Source organism: Ovis canadensis, chromosome 11, assembly GCF_042477335.2.
Source record: "Ovis canadensis isolate MfBH-ARS-UI-01 breed Bighorn chromosome 11, ARS-UI_OviCan_v2, whole genome shotgun sequence".
Classification (NCBI taxonomy): domain Eukaryota; kingdom Metazoa; phylum Chordata; class Mammalia; order Artiodactyla; family Bovidae; genus Ovis; species Ovis canadensis.
In genome coordinates, this window is record NC_091255.1 from 48188421 (window position 1) to 48205243 (window position 16823).

The 16823-nt window shown below is 39.2% G+C and overlaps 1 protein-coding gene across 7 annotated transcripts in view; it reads right to left on the reverse strand.

Annotated features, from left to right (window-relative positions):
• Window positions 1-16823, reverse strand: part of FBXL20 (F-box and leucine rich repeat protein 20) — a 93582-nt gene that overhangs the window by 40880 nt on the left and 35879 nt on the right. For all 7 annotated transcript variants that reach the window (XR_011247138.1, XR_011247137.1, XR_011247136.1 and 4 more), the window contains one exon: window positions 764-825. Coding sequence is in view for 3 of the 7 variants with exons in the window: in XM_069543361.1 (XP_069399462.1) it covers window positions 764-825 (62 nt within the window). In the remaining 4 variants the exon portion in view is untranslated. The remainder of the gene's footprint in view (window positions 1-763; window positions 826-16823) is intronic.

Consider the following 16823-nt stretch of genomic DNA (forward strand, 5'->3'; position numbering starts at 1 on the left):
CTCCTGCATTGGCAGGGAGCGCTACCTGGGAAGCCCAATATTAAAAATAAGTGTGTCTTAATGTACTCAGTTTATGGTAACAATGAAGAACATAACCTGTTTTCAAAATATTCTTCTTTAAGATAGCTAAAATTTCACTGAAATTCATGGGATACTCAAGATATTCAGAGTGCATTTTCCAGTGGCTCTGGTAGTCTAGGATGTTCTTTCAACTATAGTCAACCAGCTCGTATTTTTACTTTTTTGGAAAAAATCCATTTCAAGTTCAATTCAGTTCTTTTCTTTTTTTCTTAACATTTTCAAAGTTTAAGTCCTAGTATTTAATCCCTGCTTCCAAAGATCTTGCAATCTAGTGGAGGACTCAGCATGCAAATACTTAGGAATGCCAGAAATACTCTACCAGCACTAGAGCGAGATATTTTTCATCCTGAAGCAGGGACTGGTTATGGGCTAGACAGCAGTAGCAGCTACGAGCAAGAAGATGCCCCTGAGCACAGTAACTTCCAACATTTTGCAAAGAGAATGTGCTTTTTTCAGTTATGCTACTCTAATAAAATCCCGAGTGTAAAAGAGGAAAGTTTCAAGCAAATTTTTAAAAGGCTGTAATTCCTAGGATAAGACTGTTTAATAAAGGCATCAATAAATTTTAAAATTCAGATAATCCAGATCCTAAAGATACACAAAAATGAGCGAAAACTCTAAGATTATTCTAAACAGGTGAATGTGATACACAACAAGAAAACCACCATAAAGTTAGACTTACCGTAATAGGAGTTCTTTGGGAAGTTTTTTATTGATTACAGCTTCATCGCTATTTGAGAACATCTGCAAAAACAAAATCATTGTGTCAAGTGCTACTTAACATTTTATTATGTTTAACTCAACAATTTAGACTACCACCTGGTAGCTCAGACAGTAAAGTGTCTGCCTACAATGTGGGAGACCCAGGTTCAATCCCTGGGTCGGGAAGATCCCCTGGAGAAGGAAATGGCAACCCACTCTGGTACTCTTGGCTGGAAAATCCCATGGACGGGGGAGCCTGGTAGGCTACAGTCCATGGGGTCACAAAGAGTCAGACACGACTGAGCGACTTCACTTCCCTTCAACAGTTTAGAGGTAATCCTCTTAGGAGAGAAGAGAATAAGTACAACAGATGTTATAAACCAAAGTCATATTTTCAGAAACTGAGACATTTAATTTGCTCTCTATCTTTAGAAAAAAATTAACTAATAGCAGCCAGAAGGTTGACATTATGTGCCAGGTGCTATTTTTAGTCTTTTTTATGTATTAATATATTGAACCTTCTTATGACCCTTAATCTTCATTTTATATATACGGAAACTGAGCTACAAAAAGCTTACTTGCTTAAAATTTTATCAGTACAGAGTGACCCTTTGAAAAACCTTAAGGCAAGGTTATTTTTCATATCTAACTCATATTTATTTGTTCATGGAGTTGTTCAGAAACCTAGGATAGGGAACATTCTCTTTCAAGTTTTATGAATCATGCAGAAAACTAATCATGCTTCATAACCACAACCATATGCATTCTGGATGCACAAAGGATCATTCAAATTAATGAAATAACTCACAAAGGGTACTTTTAAACAGACCCACAATTTCTTCCACTATAAGCTTGTCTAGTAAGCTACATTAAAAATCAAATACCTATATATCCAATAAAAAGTCAGGAAAGACAACACACATATCACTGAAACTGAGGAGTATGTTCAGTCCCTCCTATTAAGTATTACATAGACGCCTCTTGACTTCACGAAGTGAACATTTACTGAACATCTTTAAGTATTAGGCACCTTTCTAGGCAATGAAATACAAAGACAGTAAGATGTTATCTCTGTACTTAAGGGTCTCCTGCTCTACAATGAAGAACATGGAAATAAGCAAATACTAAATTTGGACTGGCATCAAGGAGATAAGCTAGAAATATGTTAAAATTATAGTTAAGTAAAAGATGACACAGATCTCTGTAAGATTAAAGGGACAATGGGAATGAAAAAAAGAAGCTGGAGAAAAAAGGAATTTTAAGGAAACTACAGAATTGCCGGTGGAAAGCTGGATCATCTATCAAGTTTCAGTGCAGCAAATACACTATGTTATAATAAAGCCACTGACTGACAATCACATGCTTCAGGAAATTACCTGACATCAAAGAAGAATCTGCTTCCCTAAAATCTCTATCCATTAACTAAGTTACTAAGAAAAAAATCATACTCCTTTTCAGTAAAGCAGTCTTTCAAAATGAAGTCATTACATTTCCTCCTAAACAAATCTCAAATTTCACTGTTTCTAATTTTCTAAGACTCTTGACTATTATGATTATTCGTTTTTTTTTGGGCCACACCACGTAGGATTTTAGCTTCCCCCAGCAGGGATCCAACACGTGTCCCCTGCAGCAGAAGCATGGAGTCTTAACCAGTGGACTGCTGGGGAAGTTCCATCATCATTCTTCACTGGTACACTTATGGGAAGGAATGCATGAAGGAGTTATAAAGTATACCCTCAATCATCTAGGGTTGATGACATAAATAACAATGTCTTGCAAAGACAGCTAAATGTATCAAAAGTTGAGACCTGCCTGGGGGACTTCTTAGCATACAATATGTATCTTAAGCTTGAGATCTTTGGAAAAAATTAAATTTGTAAGTATAAAATATCACTAAAGCACCAAACATAACAGACTATGCCCAACTCAAATCCACAAAATATAAAAGATAATCACTTTTGTAGTAGAAATGCTAAACTCTTTATCTTGTATATTCAAAGTATTTAATTAAATACCCAGCAAGGCACTTTCTGCTCACTTGAATATAGACAATAATTAAACTGATAAAAAATAAAAATCTGCTATGTATTGTTCACACAACTTGTACAGCTCTAGATTTTTTTTAAAAAGGAACAAAAATCACACCCAGTAGCAATTTTTTCCCCTAAGTTAGCCTAAATGGGCTTCCCTAGTAGCTCAGTTGGTAAAGAATCTGCCTGCAAAGCAAGAGACCCCAGTTTGATTCCTGGGTCGGGAAAATCCCCTGGAGAAGGTAACGGCTACCCATTCCACTCTTCTGGCTGGGAGAATTCCATGGACCGTGTACTCCATGGGGTCACAAAGACTTGGACATGACAGTGACCTTCACTACACTCCTTCAGTCTAAATAGGCCAAACGCTGTTGTCTCTATATGAACATGAGGTATATGAAAAAGTAAACAAGAAAAGGAATAGTGTTCTGGGAGTACCTGGGAAAGATCATGTGTATAAGACACCAGTCCAGATTTGTATTTCCCTCCTCTTCCTTCTGCATACATGTATCCTACTCCAAGCAGACAAAGATCAGTGGTTCACAAACTGTGGTCAAATAACAGCATCAGCATCAAACAGGACCTTGTTAGAAATGCAAGTTCTTGAAGAATTGATGCTTTTGAACTGTGGTGTTGGAGAAGACTCTTGAGAGTCCCTTGGACTGCAAGGAGATCCAACGAGTCCATTCTGAAGGAGATCAGCCCTGAGATTTCTTTGGAAGGAATGATGCTAAAGCTAAAACTCCAGTACTTTGGCCACCTCATGCGAAGAGTTGACTCATCGGAAAAGACTGATGCTGAGGGATTAGGGGCAGGAGGAGAAGGGGACGACAGAGGATGAGATGGCTGGATGGACGTGAGTCTGAGTGAAGTCCAGGAGTTGATGATGGACAGGGAGGCCTGGTGTGCTGCGATTCATGGGGTCGTGAAGAGTTGGACACGACTGAGCAACTGAACTGAACTGAACTGGGTTGTACCCCAGACCTACAGCATCAGAAACAGAGTGCCAGATGTGCTGGAGGGAAAAGAGAGGCAACCAGTATTTTAACAAGCCCTCCAGGTGATACTGATGCTTCCTGAAGTCTGAGAACCAATGGACCAGAAAAAACGGATTGAGGACCCTACAACACACAGAATATTTTATTATTTAAAGTGACATAACAATGGAACTTAGAAAATAATCCTAGAGGTAGACACACATTAATTTTAGATGCTTCCTAGGAAATCCAAATGGCTTCCACTCTAGTTCATTATCAGAGAAGCAACAGAATGTATGTTTTAGACATCTTACTATTTTAGCTGAATCCAAACTCTAGATTTCTCATACAACATATAAAGATGTCAAAACCAATTAGACCAAGGATACAGGAATCAGAAAAATTTGTGAAGGTTTTAGATATTAGTTTTAGAGAAGTCACTGTTCAAACATCTGATATTCTTAGTTATCTTGTTTCATATTAATGTGTGGATATATAGTGTTAGTTGCTCAGTCATGTCCAACTCTTTGTGATCCCATGGACTATAGCTACCAGGCTCTGCTGTCCATAGAACTCTCCAGGCAAGAATACTGGAGTGGGTTGCCATTCCCTTCTCTAGACAATCTTTCAGACTCAGGGACTGAACATACATCTCCTGCACCACAGGCAAGTTCTTCACTGTCTGAGTCATCAAGGATATAATACATATTTTAATAATCTATCTGCAAACAATTACAAGGATGTGGGGATGGGGGTGGTGTGGGAACATGAGAGCAACTATAGTATTCTCTAGTATTCTCTCTCAATTATTTGTTTCAAGGTAGGACATCATCCCCTAAACAAATGGATACTGTAATAGCCCTCCTGTTACAGGGAGGGACATTCTTATATATTTATATAAGGGACATAAATATATCCCTTGTATATAGGGATAGGACATTCTTATATATTCAGGTTCTTAAAAATCTAAGTGATTTGGTTTGTCATACATTAACATTTATTACTGCTCTGTGTAAAACTGTAATTGTTTTTCTATAAATTACCTAGTTGAGGAATATAATTGTGAAACTACTTTTTATAAACTGTAATTATAACAAAGAGCTCCTGAATAAAATGAAGAAGCATTTTTTGGCTATTATTTTAGCTTTCCTGATCAGTTTTGAAATCTTTGGCAAACTCTGGGAATTAGTTTACTAACAATGAATTTAAATGCTCAGCACATAGCAAAGACACAGGAAACCAATTCAAGAGGTTTTAAATCCAGGATCTGAGTGGGAAATGGCAACTGGGTTTAATAAAGAAAATAGGAAAAGAAACACTTTTTCAACAGTGACCCCTGCTGATTAAAGTATAGCTAACAACTCCAAAAGCCAGAAATTAAAAGGTCTGACCTATATTATTCAAGCATTATAGAGGAAATAAAAATTTAATACACATTTTGGCACAGATTACTAGTATCCCCCAATATCCTCTCTACACATCTAGAGTAACAGAACTCCCAGTTTTTAGCTAGCACATGGCTGTGTGCAAAGACTTTATCTCTTATTACATTCTGGCCAATGGGATATAAGAAAAAGTGATGGGTACAGTATCGGAGGCTTAGAGTGTCCTTAATGAGAGAGGGTGTGCCCCTTCTTTACTCCTTCCTCAATTATGTTGTTTGAAATGTGGTCAGGATGACTGGACTCCATGTTGTATCATGAAACTGAAGACTACAGTTTAGAGATAAGCAGAAAACTAGAAAAAGCCTGCAGATGACTACAGAGACACCATACTTTTGGACTTACATATGAGAGAAAAATAAACTCCTATCATATTTAAGTCATTTAATTCGGTTGCACAATACTGAATGTATTGCACACTTTAAAAAGTACAGGGTGGCAATTTTTATATGTATTTTTCCACAATTAAAAATTTTTAAGATTCTTTTTTCACATTTTAAAGTTTCTGAATTTAGGAAGCATCTTACAATCAAAATCAAAAGCTTTTTTGTGTGTGATATATAAAATAATGGTGCATTTTATAAATTGCAGCAACTTTTATTTACAGATAGCAATTACAGTATGACCAAGAGGAGGAAAACAGAACTAAAACAAAAATGAAGAACCATGTGCATCTCTTCAAACAAGCTCTGTGCTTTTTGTTCATGCTACCTTCTCTAGAGCAACCGTGCAACCAAACTTGCCTATTCTGTCAAAAGAAATCGATTAATGCCCATTGGACATGTTATCTGTGTCATGAAACCTTTTCCAATCATCCTAACTGGATGTGACTGTTGCCTTCTCAGATAAAATCCCAAAGCACCCTGGGCTGGTATGGTGTCCAATACATCAGACTGTAAGCTCTGATATAATAACGAAGGGGGCCTTGTCCGTTTAGTTCACCACAGTACAGTCAGTAAACAACACAATGCCTATAAATTCCTGAACCAATGAATGTCATTTTTAACCAAACAGATCAGGAAATATTTTTTGACTGCAAATTCACGGCAGAACTCCATGATTTTTTCACTTTGTATCTTGGTGGTGGTGAGGAGGGGAAGGGAGACAAAGGCAAAGGAAGGATATGGTTCTGAAGGGAGATGAGAGGAAGGGAGGGAAAAAGGAATTTAATAAATTGATGTTACTCTAAATTCATCAAATAACATGCAAATGACATGAATTTATTTCAGCAACAGACTGAATAATATTATAAAATATAACAATAATATTATAAAATATAACAAGTAAAACACATGAAGAAAAAAGTTTGGATACTCAACTTATATCCCTTTGCTTAAAAAATAGTTGTAATAACTGCAAAGTTTTCACCGGTATGATATTTCATCTGTATACAGAAATTTTAGCAGCTTTATTATGGCATAATTCACATAGCATAAAATTCACTGGTTTTAAGTGTGAAATTGAAGTCGCTCAGTCATGTCCGACTCTTTGCGACTCCATGGACTGTAGCCCATCAGGCTCCTCCGTCCATGGGATTTTTCAGGCAAGAGTGCTGGAGTGGATTGCCATTGCCTTCTCCAGGGGATCTTCCCGACCCAGGGATCGCATTGCAGGCAGACGCTTTACCATCTGAGCCACCAGGGAAACATTAAAAACCTTCCACCAGGAAGGTTTTAAGTGTACACTTCAATAATTTTTAGTAAATTTAGAAAGCTGTCAAACCATCACTACCATTCAGTTTTGATGAATTCCATCATCCCCAAAATATCATTCACGCCCATCAGCAATCAATCTTTAAGTAACTACTCATCTGCTTTCTGTCTCTGTAGGTTTTCCTTTAATGAGCATTAAAAAAAATAGAATCATAAAATAATGCAATTTTTTAGACGTGGCTTCTTTTATTCCACATGTTTTTGAAGTTCATCTATGTTGTAGCATGTACTAGTAGTTCATTCCTTTTTATTGTTGAATAGTATTCCAGCCTATGAAATTACAAATTTTGTTTATTCATTCCTAGCTAACAACATTTGAATTGTTACATTTGCTTTGGGTTGAAATAGGTTCTCATTTCTCTTGGATAAAATCTAAAATGGAGAGTTTATGGCTTGTATCATATGGTTAAGTTTATTTTAAACTTTTAAATTGTTATCCAAAGTAGCTGTACCATTTTATATTCCCACCAGCAATGTATAAGGTTTCCGGTCTGTCTGTATCTTACCATCCAGGGCATTTGGGATCTCCAAACAGGGATTGAACCCTGCAATGGAAACAAGGCGTCTTAAGCACTGGACCTCTATGGAAGTCTAATGTTGACTTTATTTCAGCTAGTCTAATTTATTTTGGGGGGCTCTAAAATCACTGCAGATGGTGATTGCAGCCATGAAATTAAAAGACGCTTACTCCTTGGAAGGAAAGTTATGACCAACCTAGACAGCATATTAAAAAACAGAGACATTACTTTGCCAACAAAGGTCCATCTAGTCAAGGCTATGGTTTTTGCAGTTGTCATGTATGGATGTGAGAGTTGGACTATAAAGAGGGCTCACAGAAGAATTGATGCTTTTGAACTGTGGTGTTGGAGAAGACTCTTGAGAGTCCCTTGGACTGCAAGGAGGTCAAACCAGTCCATCCTAAAGGAAATCAGTCCTGGGTGTTCATTGAAAAGACTGATGTTGAGGCTGAAACTCCAATACTTGGCACCACCTAATGCGAAGAGCTGACTCATTTGAAAAGACCCTGATGCTGGGAAAGATTGAAGGCAGGAGGAGAAGGGGAGAGCAAGGTGAGATGGTTAGATCGCATCACCGACTCAATGGACATGAGTTTGGGTAAACTCTGGGAGTTGGTGATGGACAATGAGGCCTGGCGTGCTGCAGTTCATGAGGTCGCAGAGTCGGACATGACTGAGCAACTGAACTGAATTGAATGGGGTGTTATTATGGTACCAATTTGTGTCTCCCTAATTACTAATGCTTTTGGGCATCTTTTCATGTGGTTTTTGGCCGTTCAAATGACTTCTTGGGTGAAATGTGTGTTCAAATCATTTACCCTTTTGAGTTAATTTCTTAGATTTTAGTTCAGTCGCTCAGTCGGGTCCGACTCTTTGCAATCCCATGAATCACAGCATGCCAGACCTCCCTGTCCATCACCAACTCCCAGAGTTCACTCAAGATTCAAGTCCATCAAGTCAGTGATGCCATCCAGCCATCTCATCCTGGGTCGTCCCCTTCTCCTCCTGCCCCCAATCCCTCCCAGCATCAGAGTCTTTTCAAATGAGTCAACTCTTCGCATGAGGTGGCCAAAGTACTGGAGTTTCAGCTTTAGCATCATTCCTTCCAAAGAAATCCCAGGGCTGATCTCCTTGCAGTCCAAGGGACTCTCAAGAGTCTTCTCCAACACCACAGTTCAAAAGCATCAATTCTTCAGCACTCAGCCTTCTTCACAGTCCAACCCTCACATCCATTCTTAGATTTAGGGGCTCTTTATGTTAATATATTTTGAATACACATTCATTATCTACTCTATGACTTGTAAATGCTTTCTCCCATTCTGTGTTATTTCTATATCTTAATCTATATCTGTGTCTTTATCTATATCTAATCTATATCTTTCAAAGAATACTTTTTTAAAAGAGTGTTTTTAATTTTGATAAGGTCCAATTTATCTTTTTTTTTTACAGATAATACTTTTGAAATCATATATATGAACTTTGCCTAACCGAAGGTTATGCAATTGTCTTCTAATTCAGAAAAATTTAAAGTCATGCCTAGCTGACTCAACCAGACACAATGGCCTCTAAGCAGCTAGAAGGAATATATGCCACAGCAGACAGACACAACCAAAATAGGGAGAGGTCTGCCTTAAAAAGAGTTATCATGATGTAGCTTTTGGGACATAGAATAACACAAATCAGATTCATAGAAAATCCCAGAAATTTTAAAGGAAGTTGTACCTGCTGGGTACAACTACAACAAGGGACAGAGACTATTTAAAATGAAAAGAGACCTCTTGACTCTCAACTTTCTGTAGGGAGGAAGCACCCTGAGAAAGCTACTTGGCTTCATAAGGTATTTCTTATGTAAAAGGAGAACCTCTCAGAAAGCAGTGTTAAGAGCTCATGACACAGTACTAGGAATCACAGAGAACAGTGGATTAGGGAACCATTCCCAGGAAGTAGAACTGGGCCCCAATCAAGGCACACTTCCTGCTCCTGTGTTACCAAAAGTCAGATCCAACTGTTTGCCAACACTTGAGAGGCAAGGTTGGTGGAAAGGAAAATGCTTTATTTCAGAGGCAGGCAACCAGGGGACAGAGTAGACTCATGTCAGAAGGCCAACTTACCACTGACAATCAGTGGGCAAGAGGCTTTTTTTTTTTTTCCTTAATTGAATTATTAGACCCCAGCCTCAGATATGCAATTTATTTGGCTATCTGATTTATTTAGTTTGGGATGGGTTGTTCACTGGTACTTTAAAAAATATTTACTTTTGGGTTGCGGTAGGTTTAGTTGCCGCATACGAGATCTTTCATTGCAGCGTGCAAGCTTCTTTCCAGCTATACCATGCAGGCTCAATAGTTGTGGCACTCGAGCTTAGTTGCCCTGCAGCACGTGCAATGTTGTTCCCCAACCAAGGATCAAACCCACATCCCCTGTGTTACAAGGCAGATTCTTAACCACTGGGCCACCAGGGAAGTGCCTGGGCAAGAGCTTTTGAAGGGGAGTTTCAGGTGTGTTTATAGGCCAAGGGAGGGGGCTACAGGCAGCTCTGACAGGCATCCTGAAATTGGTTATGCAATGGTCTCGTCAATGCCATCTTGATTTTATCGCCCATGAAGAGGAACTTAAGACCCTTGACTTTGTTTAACAACTGAACAATTATTGGTTTTGTTTGTTTTCCTTTGCTTCTGCATTTTGTTGATTCTCTGTTAAACTTACTCTTCAGCTAAAGATTTTCTACAGACAAAAGGCAGGCAGAGGACATGGAGGAGAAGGACCACAGGGTTCTGCTCTGTTTCAGCTGCAGTACGTGACCCTGACAACATGTCTCCTACATTTCACGGCTGATGTGAGCATGTGTGCATACTAAGTTGCTTCAGTTGTGTACGACTCTTTATGACCTTATGACCATAGCTTGGCTAGCCCCGTTGTCCCTGAGATTCTCCAGGCAAGAATACTGGAGTGGGTTGCCATGCCCTCCTCCAAGGATCTTCCTGACCCAGGAACCTGAGTCTCTTATGTCTCCTGCACTGGCAGGCAGGTTCCTTAACACTAGTGCCACCTGGGAAGCCCTTGCCTCCTGTTACTCCCCCTTTTTGGGGGACTATATATTACCATTACTTTATCTCTGTGAGTAACAGTGTATGTTGTGTGTATGGGGCAGATAACTTTTCTTTTTAGTTCACAGGTCTCTGGATCAAGAGGAACTGCAGTTAAGTACCCTCAGTTCAGTTCAGTTGCTCAGCTGAGTCTTGACTCTTTGCGACCTCATGGACTGCAGCATGCCAGGCTTCCCACTCCATCACCAACTCCTGAAGTTTATTCAAACTCATATCCATTGAGTCGGTGATATCATCCAATCATCTCATCCTCTGTCATCCCGTTCTCCCACCTTCAATCTTTCCTAGTCTCAGGATCTTTTCAAAAGAGTCAGTTCTTCGCATCAGTACCCTCATCCACCTCTAAATTTGATACTGATAAGTTACAGGTATTCACCACTGTTTATTTAAACTTTTTTTTTTAACAGGTTATTTGTCTTTGGATAAGATTTTGGAGGTCTTGGGAGAGAATGCTTTGCATGTGACAAGAATGTGAATCACTGGAGCCAAAGGGCAGACCATGGTAGAACCTTATAATAAGGGCCTCCAAAGAATCTTATCTCCTTGCTACAATACCCTTCTGCAATGGGGTTTTGCTGTACCTCCCTTCAATAAGTGGAGTCTATTTTCCCACCCTTTGCATCTGAGTTCATGTGATTTTTGATCTGACCAAAACAAAAAACAAACAAAAAAACGGTGTGTGCATGAACATAACACTGATTTCCAAGTAAGCCTTAGAGGAAACTTTACCTTCTTGAAACACTCCTGCTACTATGTTAGAAAGCCCAAGATAACATTCTGCATGATGACAGGCCTTGTGGAAAGAGTACCAGCTGGCAGTGACACCAAGATCTCAGACTATAAGTAAGGCCATCTTAGATGCTCAAGCCCCTGCCAAGCCACCAGAGGACTGCAGCCTTGCCAGTGATCTTTTTGAGTGACTAGCAGAACTGCCAGGCTGGATAACTGTTTCAAGCCACTAAGTTTCAGAGTGGTTGTTAGATAGCAAAAGCTGTGAAAACAGGTTCTCCATTTAAAAAGTGTATGACTTGTGATCTAAATTTCAAAGATTTGAATAAAATTAGAGATATACAGAAGTAGCCCAACATAGGTAAAATCTTTCGGTGGGAAGAAAATTTCTGGGAGAGATTAAGGATGAACTGCCATAGAGAAGTCCAGAGTTGAAGCTGCAGAGTTTTTTTAAACAATTTTTTCCTATAAGTAATTTTTACTGATTATGCCATTCCCTCACTCAACCAACACCAGATGTTTTTCCAATCGGCTAGATTTTCTTGCCAAAATCTTAAGAGGAAAAACATTTTTGTATGGCTAAATAAACCTAAAACCAAATAAGTATGTAATTCCTCCACCCAACATCTTGTCCTTAGTAGAAATATAATTGCTTTTTAGAAGCAAACTGCTGCCAGTGCATTACCATCTCATGACTAAATTTATCCCAAGAAAGAAATCCCTAGATAAAAGCACCAAAGAAGGGATACATTTAGAAAACAGATACATTACTTAACAGGTCAAACTTTCTGCTTTGGATGCCTTCTAATATCTGATTAAATAGTCCAAGATTTTCTTTTATCTTGACTTCTGCTTATTTAACCAAAATCAATATCCACTACCAATTCAATATTCAGAATATAAGTACACACTTCTATTCTGTTCTTTGGGTTGCCACTTTCTCCTCCTTGGGGTCTTCCTGACCCAAGGACTGAACCCGTGTCTCCTGCATTGGCAAGAGGATTCTTTGGAAGCTCTACCCCATTACATACACACAAAAGAACTAGTAGATACAAAAAGGCCATGATGGGATCTGACTCAGGATTAGCAAGCATTTAACTGAATCTCATATTATCAGTGGGGGTGGTAAATCAAGGGAAAGTAGGGTTTGATTTCCTCATGTACAAATTTTAGTCAATGTGCCAGAAACTGAAAACTGGCAGGATGTGTGGAATTTTCCAAGACATATGTCAGATAGTAATTTTACAACTCAGTCATAAACACACATTCTAAATCATCTTACTGCTATGGAAATATTTCCAAAGCAATGGTATTTTAATACAGCCATGTTACTTATTTGTAGAAAAAGTATTCCCCTGTTTTAGATAATGTAAGAAACAAAGTACACAGTACCCAAGACATCCTAACTGCATGCCAGAAATTATATTTTAGATTTAAAGGGAACAAAAAGAAACAATATGCTAAATTAGAAAGATTCCTTAAAAGGGAAAAGGAAGAAATAACTTTGTAAGAAAGGCATTAAGGAAGAGTGATACCAAGTTAATAGACCAAGGAAATCTATTAGACCTTGATATGAACTACTGGAGATCAGTGGAGAAATAACTCCAGAAAGAATGAAGAGATGGAGCCAAAGCAAAAACACCCAGCTGTGGATGTGACTGGTGACAGAAGCAAGGTCCGATGCTGTAAAGAGCAATATTGCATAGGAACCTGGAATGTCAGGTCCATGAATCAAGGCAAATTGGAAGTGGTCAAACAGGAGATGGCAAGAGTGAACGTCAACATTCTAGCAATCAGCAAACTAAAATGGACTCGAATGGGTGAATTTAACTCAGATGGCCATTATATCTACTATTGTGGGCAGGAATCCCTTAGAAGAAATGGAGTACCCATCATATTCAACAAAAGAGTCTGAAACGCAGTACTTGGATGCAATCTCAAAAACGACAGAATGATTTCTGTTGGTTTCCAAGGCAAACCATTCAATATCACGGTAATCCAAGTCTATGCCCCGAGCAGTAACACTGAAGAAGCTGGTCGAACGGTTCTGTGAGGACCTACAAGACCTTTTAGAACTAACACCCAAAAAAGACATCCTTTTCATTATAGGGGACTGGAATGCAAAAGTAGGAAGCCAAGAAACACCTGGAGTAACAGGCAAATTTGGCCTTGGAGTACAGAATGAAGCAGGGCAAAGGCTAATAGAGTTTTGCCAAGAGAATGCACTTGTCATAGCAAACACCCTCTTCCAACAACACAAAAGACGACTTTACACATGGACATCACCAGATGGCCAACACCGAAATCAGACTGATTAGATTCTTTGCAGCCAAAGATGGAGAAGCTCTTTACAGTCAGCAAAAACAAGACCAGGAGCTGACTGTGGCTCAGATCATGAACTCCTTATTGGCAAATTCAGACAAACTGAAGAAAGTGGGGAAAACCACTAGACCATTCAGGTATGACCTAAATCAAATCCCTTATGATTATACAGCAGAAGTGAGAAATAGATTTAAGGGACTAGATCTGATAGATAAGAGTGCCTGATGAACTATGGATGGAGGTTCATGATACTGTACAGGAGACAGGAATCAAGACCATCCCCAAGAAAAAGAAATGCCAAAAAGCAAAATGGAGGAGGTCCTACAAATAGATGTGAAAAGGAGAAGTGAAAAGCAAAGGAGAAGAGGAAAGATAAAAGCATCTGAATGCAGAGTTCCAAAGAATAGCAAGAAGAGGTAAGAAAGCCTTCCTCAGGAATCAGTGCAAAGAAACAGAGGAAAATAAGAGAATGGGAAAGACTAGCGATCTCTTCAAGAAAAGTAGAGATACCAAGGGAACATTTCATGCAAAGATGGGCTCAATAAAGGACAGAAATGGTAGGGACCTAACAGAAGCAGAAGATATTAAGAGGTGGCAAGAATACACAGAAGAACTGTACAAAAAAGATCTTCATGACCCAGATAATCACAATGGTGTGATCACTCACCTAGAGCCAGATATCCTGGAATGTGAAGTCAAGTGGGCCTTAGGAAGCATCACTACGAACAAAGCTAGTGGAGGTGATGGAATTCCAGTTGAACTATTTCAAATCCTAAAAGATGATGCTGTCAAAGTGCTGTACTCAGTATGTCAGCAAATTTGGAAAACTCAGAAGTGGCCACAGGACTGGAAAAGGTCAGTTTTCATTCCAATCCCAAAGAAAGGCAATGCCAAAGAATGCTCAAACTACCACACAATTGCACTCATCTCACACACTGGTAAAGTAATGCTCAAAATTCTCCAAGCCAGGTTTCAGCAGTACGTGAACCGTAAACTTCCAGATGTTCAAACTGGATGTAGAAAAGGCAGGGGAACCAGAGTTCAAATTGCCAACATTTGCTGGATCATTGAGAAAGCAAGAGAATTTTAAAAAAAACATCTATTTCTGCTTTATTGACTATGCCAAGGCCTTGACTGTGTGGATCACAATAAACTGTGGAAAATTCTGAAAAAGATGAGAATACCAGACCACCTGACCTTCCTCTTGAGAAATCTGTATGCAGGTCAGGAAGCAACAGTTAGAACTGGACATGGAACAACAGACTGGTTCCAAACTGGGGAAGGAGTATGTCAAGCTTGTATATTGTCACCCTGCTTATTTAACTTATATGCAGAGTACATCATGAGAAACACTGGGCTGGATGAAGCACAAGCTGGAATCAAGATTGCCGGGAGAAATATCAATAACCTTAGATGTGCAGATGACACCACCCTAATGGCAGAAAGTGAAGAACTAAAGAGCCTCTTGATGAAACTGAAAGAGAGTGAAAAAGTTGGTTTAAAACTCAATATTCAGAAAATTAAGATCATGGCATCTGGTCCCATCACTTCATGGCAAATAGATGGGGAAACAGTGGAAACGGTGGCTGACATTATTTTTTTGGCTCCAAAATCACTGCAGATGGTGACTGCAGCCATGAAATTAAAAGATGCTTGCTCCTTGGAAGCAAAGTTATGACAAACCTGGACAGCATATTAAATTGATGCTTTTGAACTGGAGTGTTGGAGAAGATTCTTGAGAGTCCCTTGGACAGCAAGGAGATCCAACCAGTCCATCCTAAAGGAGATCAGTCCTGGGTGTTCACTGGAAGGACTGATGTTGAATCTGAAACTCCAATACTTTAGCCAAGTAATACAAAGAGTTGACTCATTTGAAAAGACCTTGATGCTGGGAAAGATTGAAGGCAGGAGGAAAAGGGGACTACAGAGGATGAGACGGTTGGATGGCATCACCAACTCAACGGACATGAGTCTGGGTAAACTCCGGGAGTTGGTGATGGACAGGGAGGCCTGGTGTGCTGCAGTCCATGCAGTCACAAAGAGTCGGACAAGACTAAGTGACTGAACTGAACTGATGAACAAGACAGTGGCACTGTTAAGAACAAGACAGCTAAACAAAGCCTGTCAGATATAGCTAGATATCTGGTTGTTATTAATTTATATATATATATAGTCTCTATACCATATAACTCAACTGAATTTTTATATAAAATGTCAACCAAGACAAAAGAACATTAGCAAACCAGTAGGATCCTCCCTATACCTAACAAATCTTGTAGTGAGTTCTGATATTTACCTCTGTTTTTTAAAATATGCTTATCACATTTAGACAATTTCTTCCTGGTAGCTAGCTTGTTAAGAATCCGCCTACAATTCAGGACACCCCGGTTCGATTCCTGGGTCAGGAAGATACGCTGGAGAAGGGTTTAGGCTACCAACTTTAGTATTCTTGGGCTTCCATGGTGGCTCAGACAGCAAAGAATCTGCCAGCAATGTGGGAGACGACGGCTCAATCTTTGAGTTGGAAAGATTCCCTAGAGGAGGGCATGGCAACCCACTCTAGTATTTGTGCCTAAAGAATCCCCATGGACAGGGGAGCCTGGCGGGCTACAGTCCAGAGGGTCGCAAAGAGTCAGACACGACTGTAACTTCAAGGTACTCTTTCCGGACATTTTTATTATCGACTTCTGTATCCTCAGTTTACTGAAATCATAATCAGTACCTATGATCTGTGTCTTTATGAAACTGCTTCAACTTTGCCTCCAATCTTTGTACTAATTTTTTTGGGGGGTATCATTTTTTACTTCCAAAAGTTATTTCTTATTTATTGAAAGAGTTTCAAAAGAGTGTTCAAAGAAGAGTTTTGAAGATGCAACATTTCATTTCTAACAGATTAATACCCCTTCCCCTCTGGCCCACCTCTCTGCTCTCTACCTTGTCTCTTTTATTTGTTCACCCTCTCATCTTGGAGGCTGTCCACAAATGTTAGGTTATCCATGGCTGTCTACTTCTATTCATCACATTAAGAAACTATATGCAAGTTTGGCTCCATGTCCCTTCCTTTTCATGCATCTGATATACCTGGATCCAGAATATCAGCCTCCATTTTCTTGGAGAAAAAATAATGCCCAGTTTCCTAGAAAGGCAAATAGTTTATGGAGGATTCAACCACTTCATTTAAGACATTTTACAGCTATTATCTA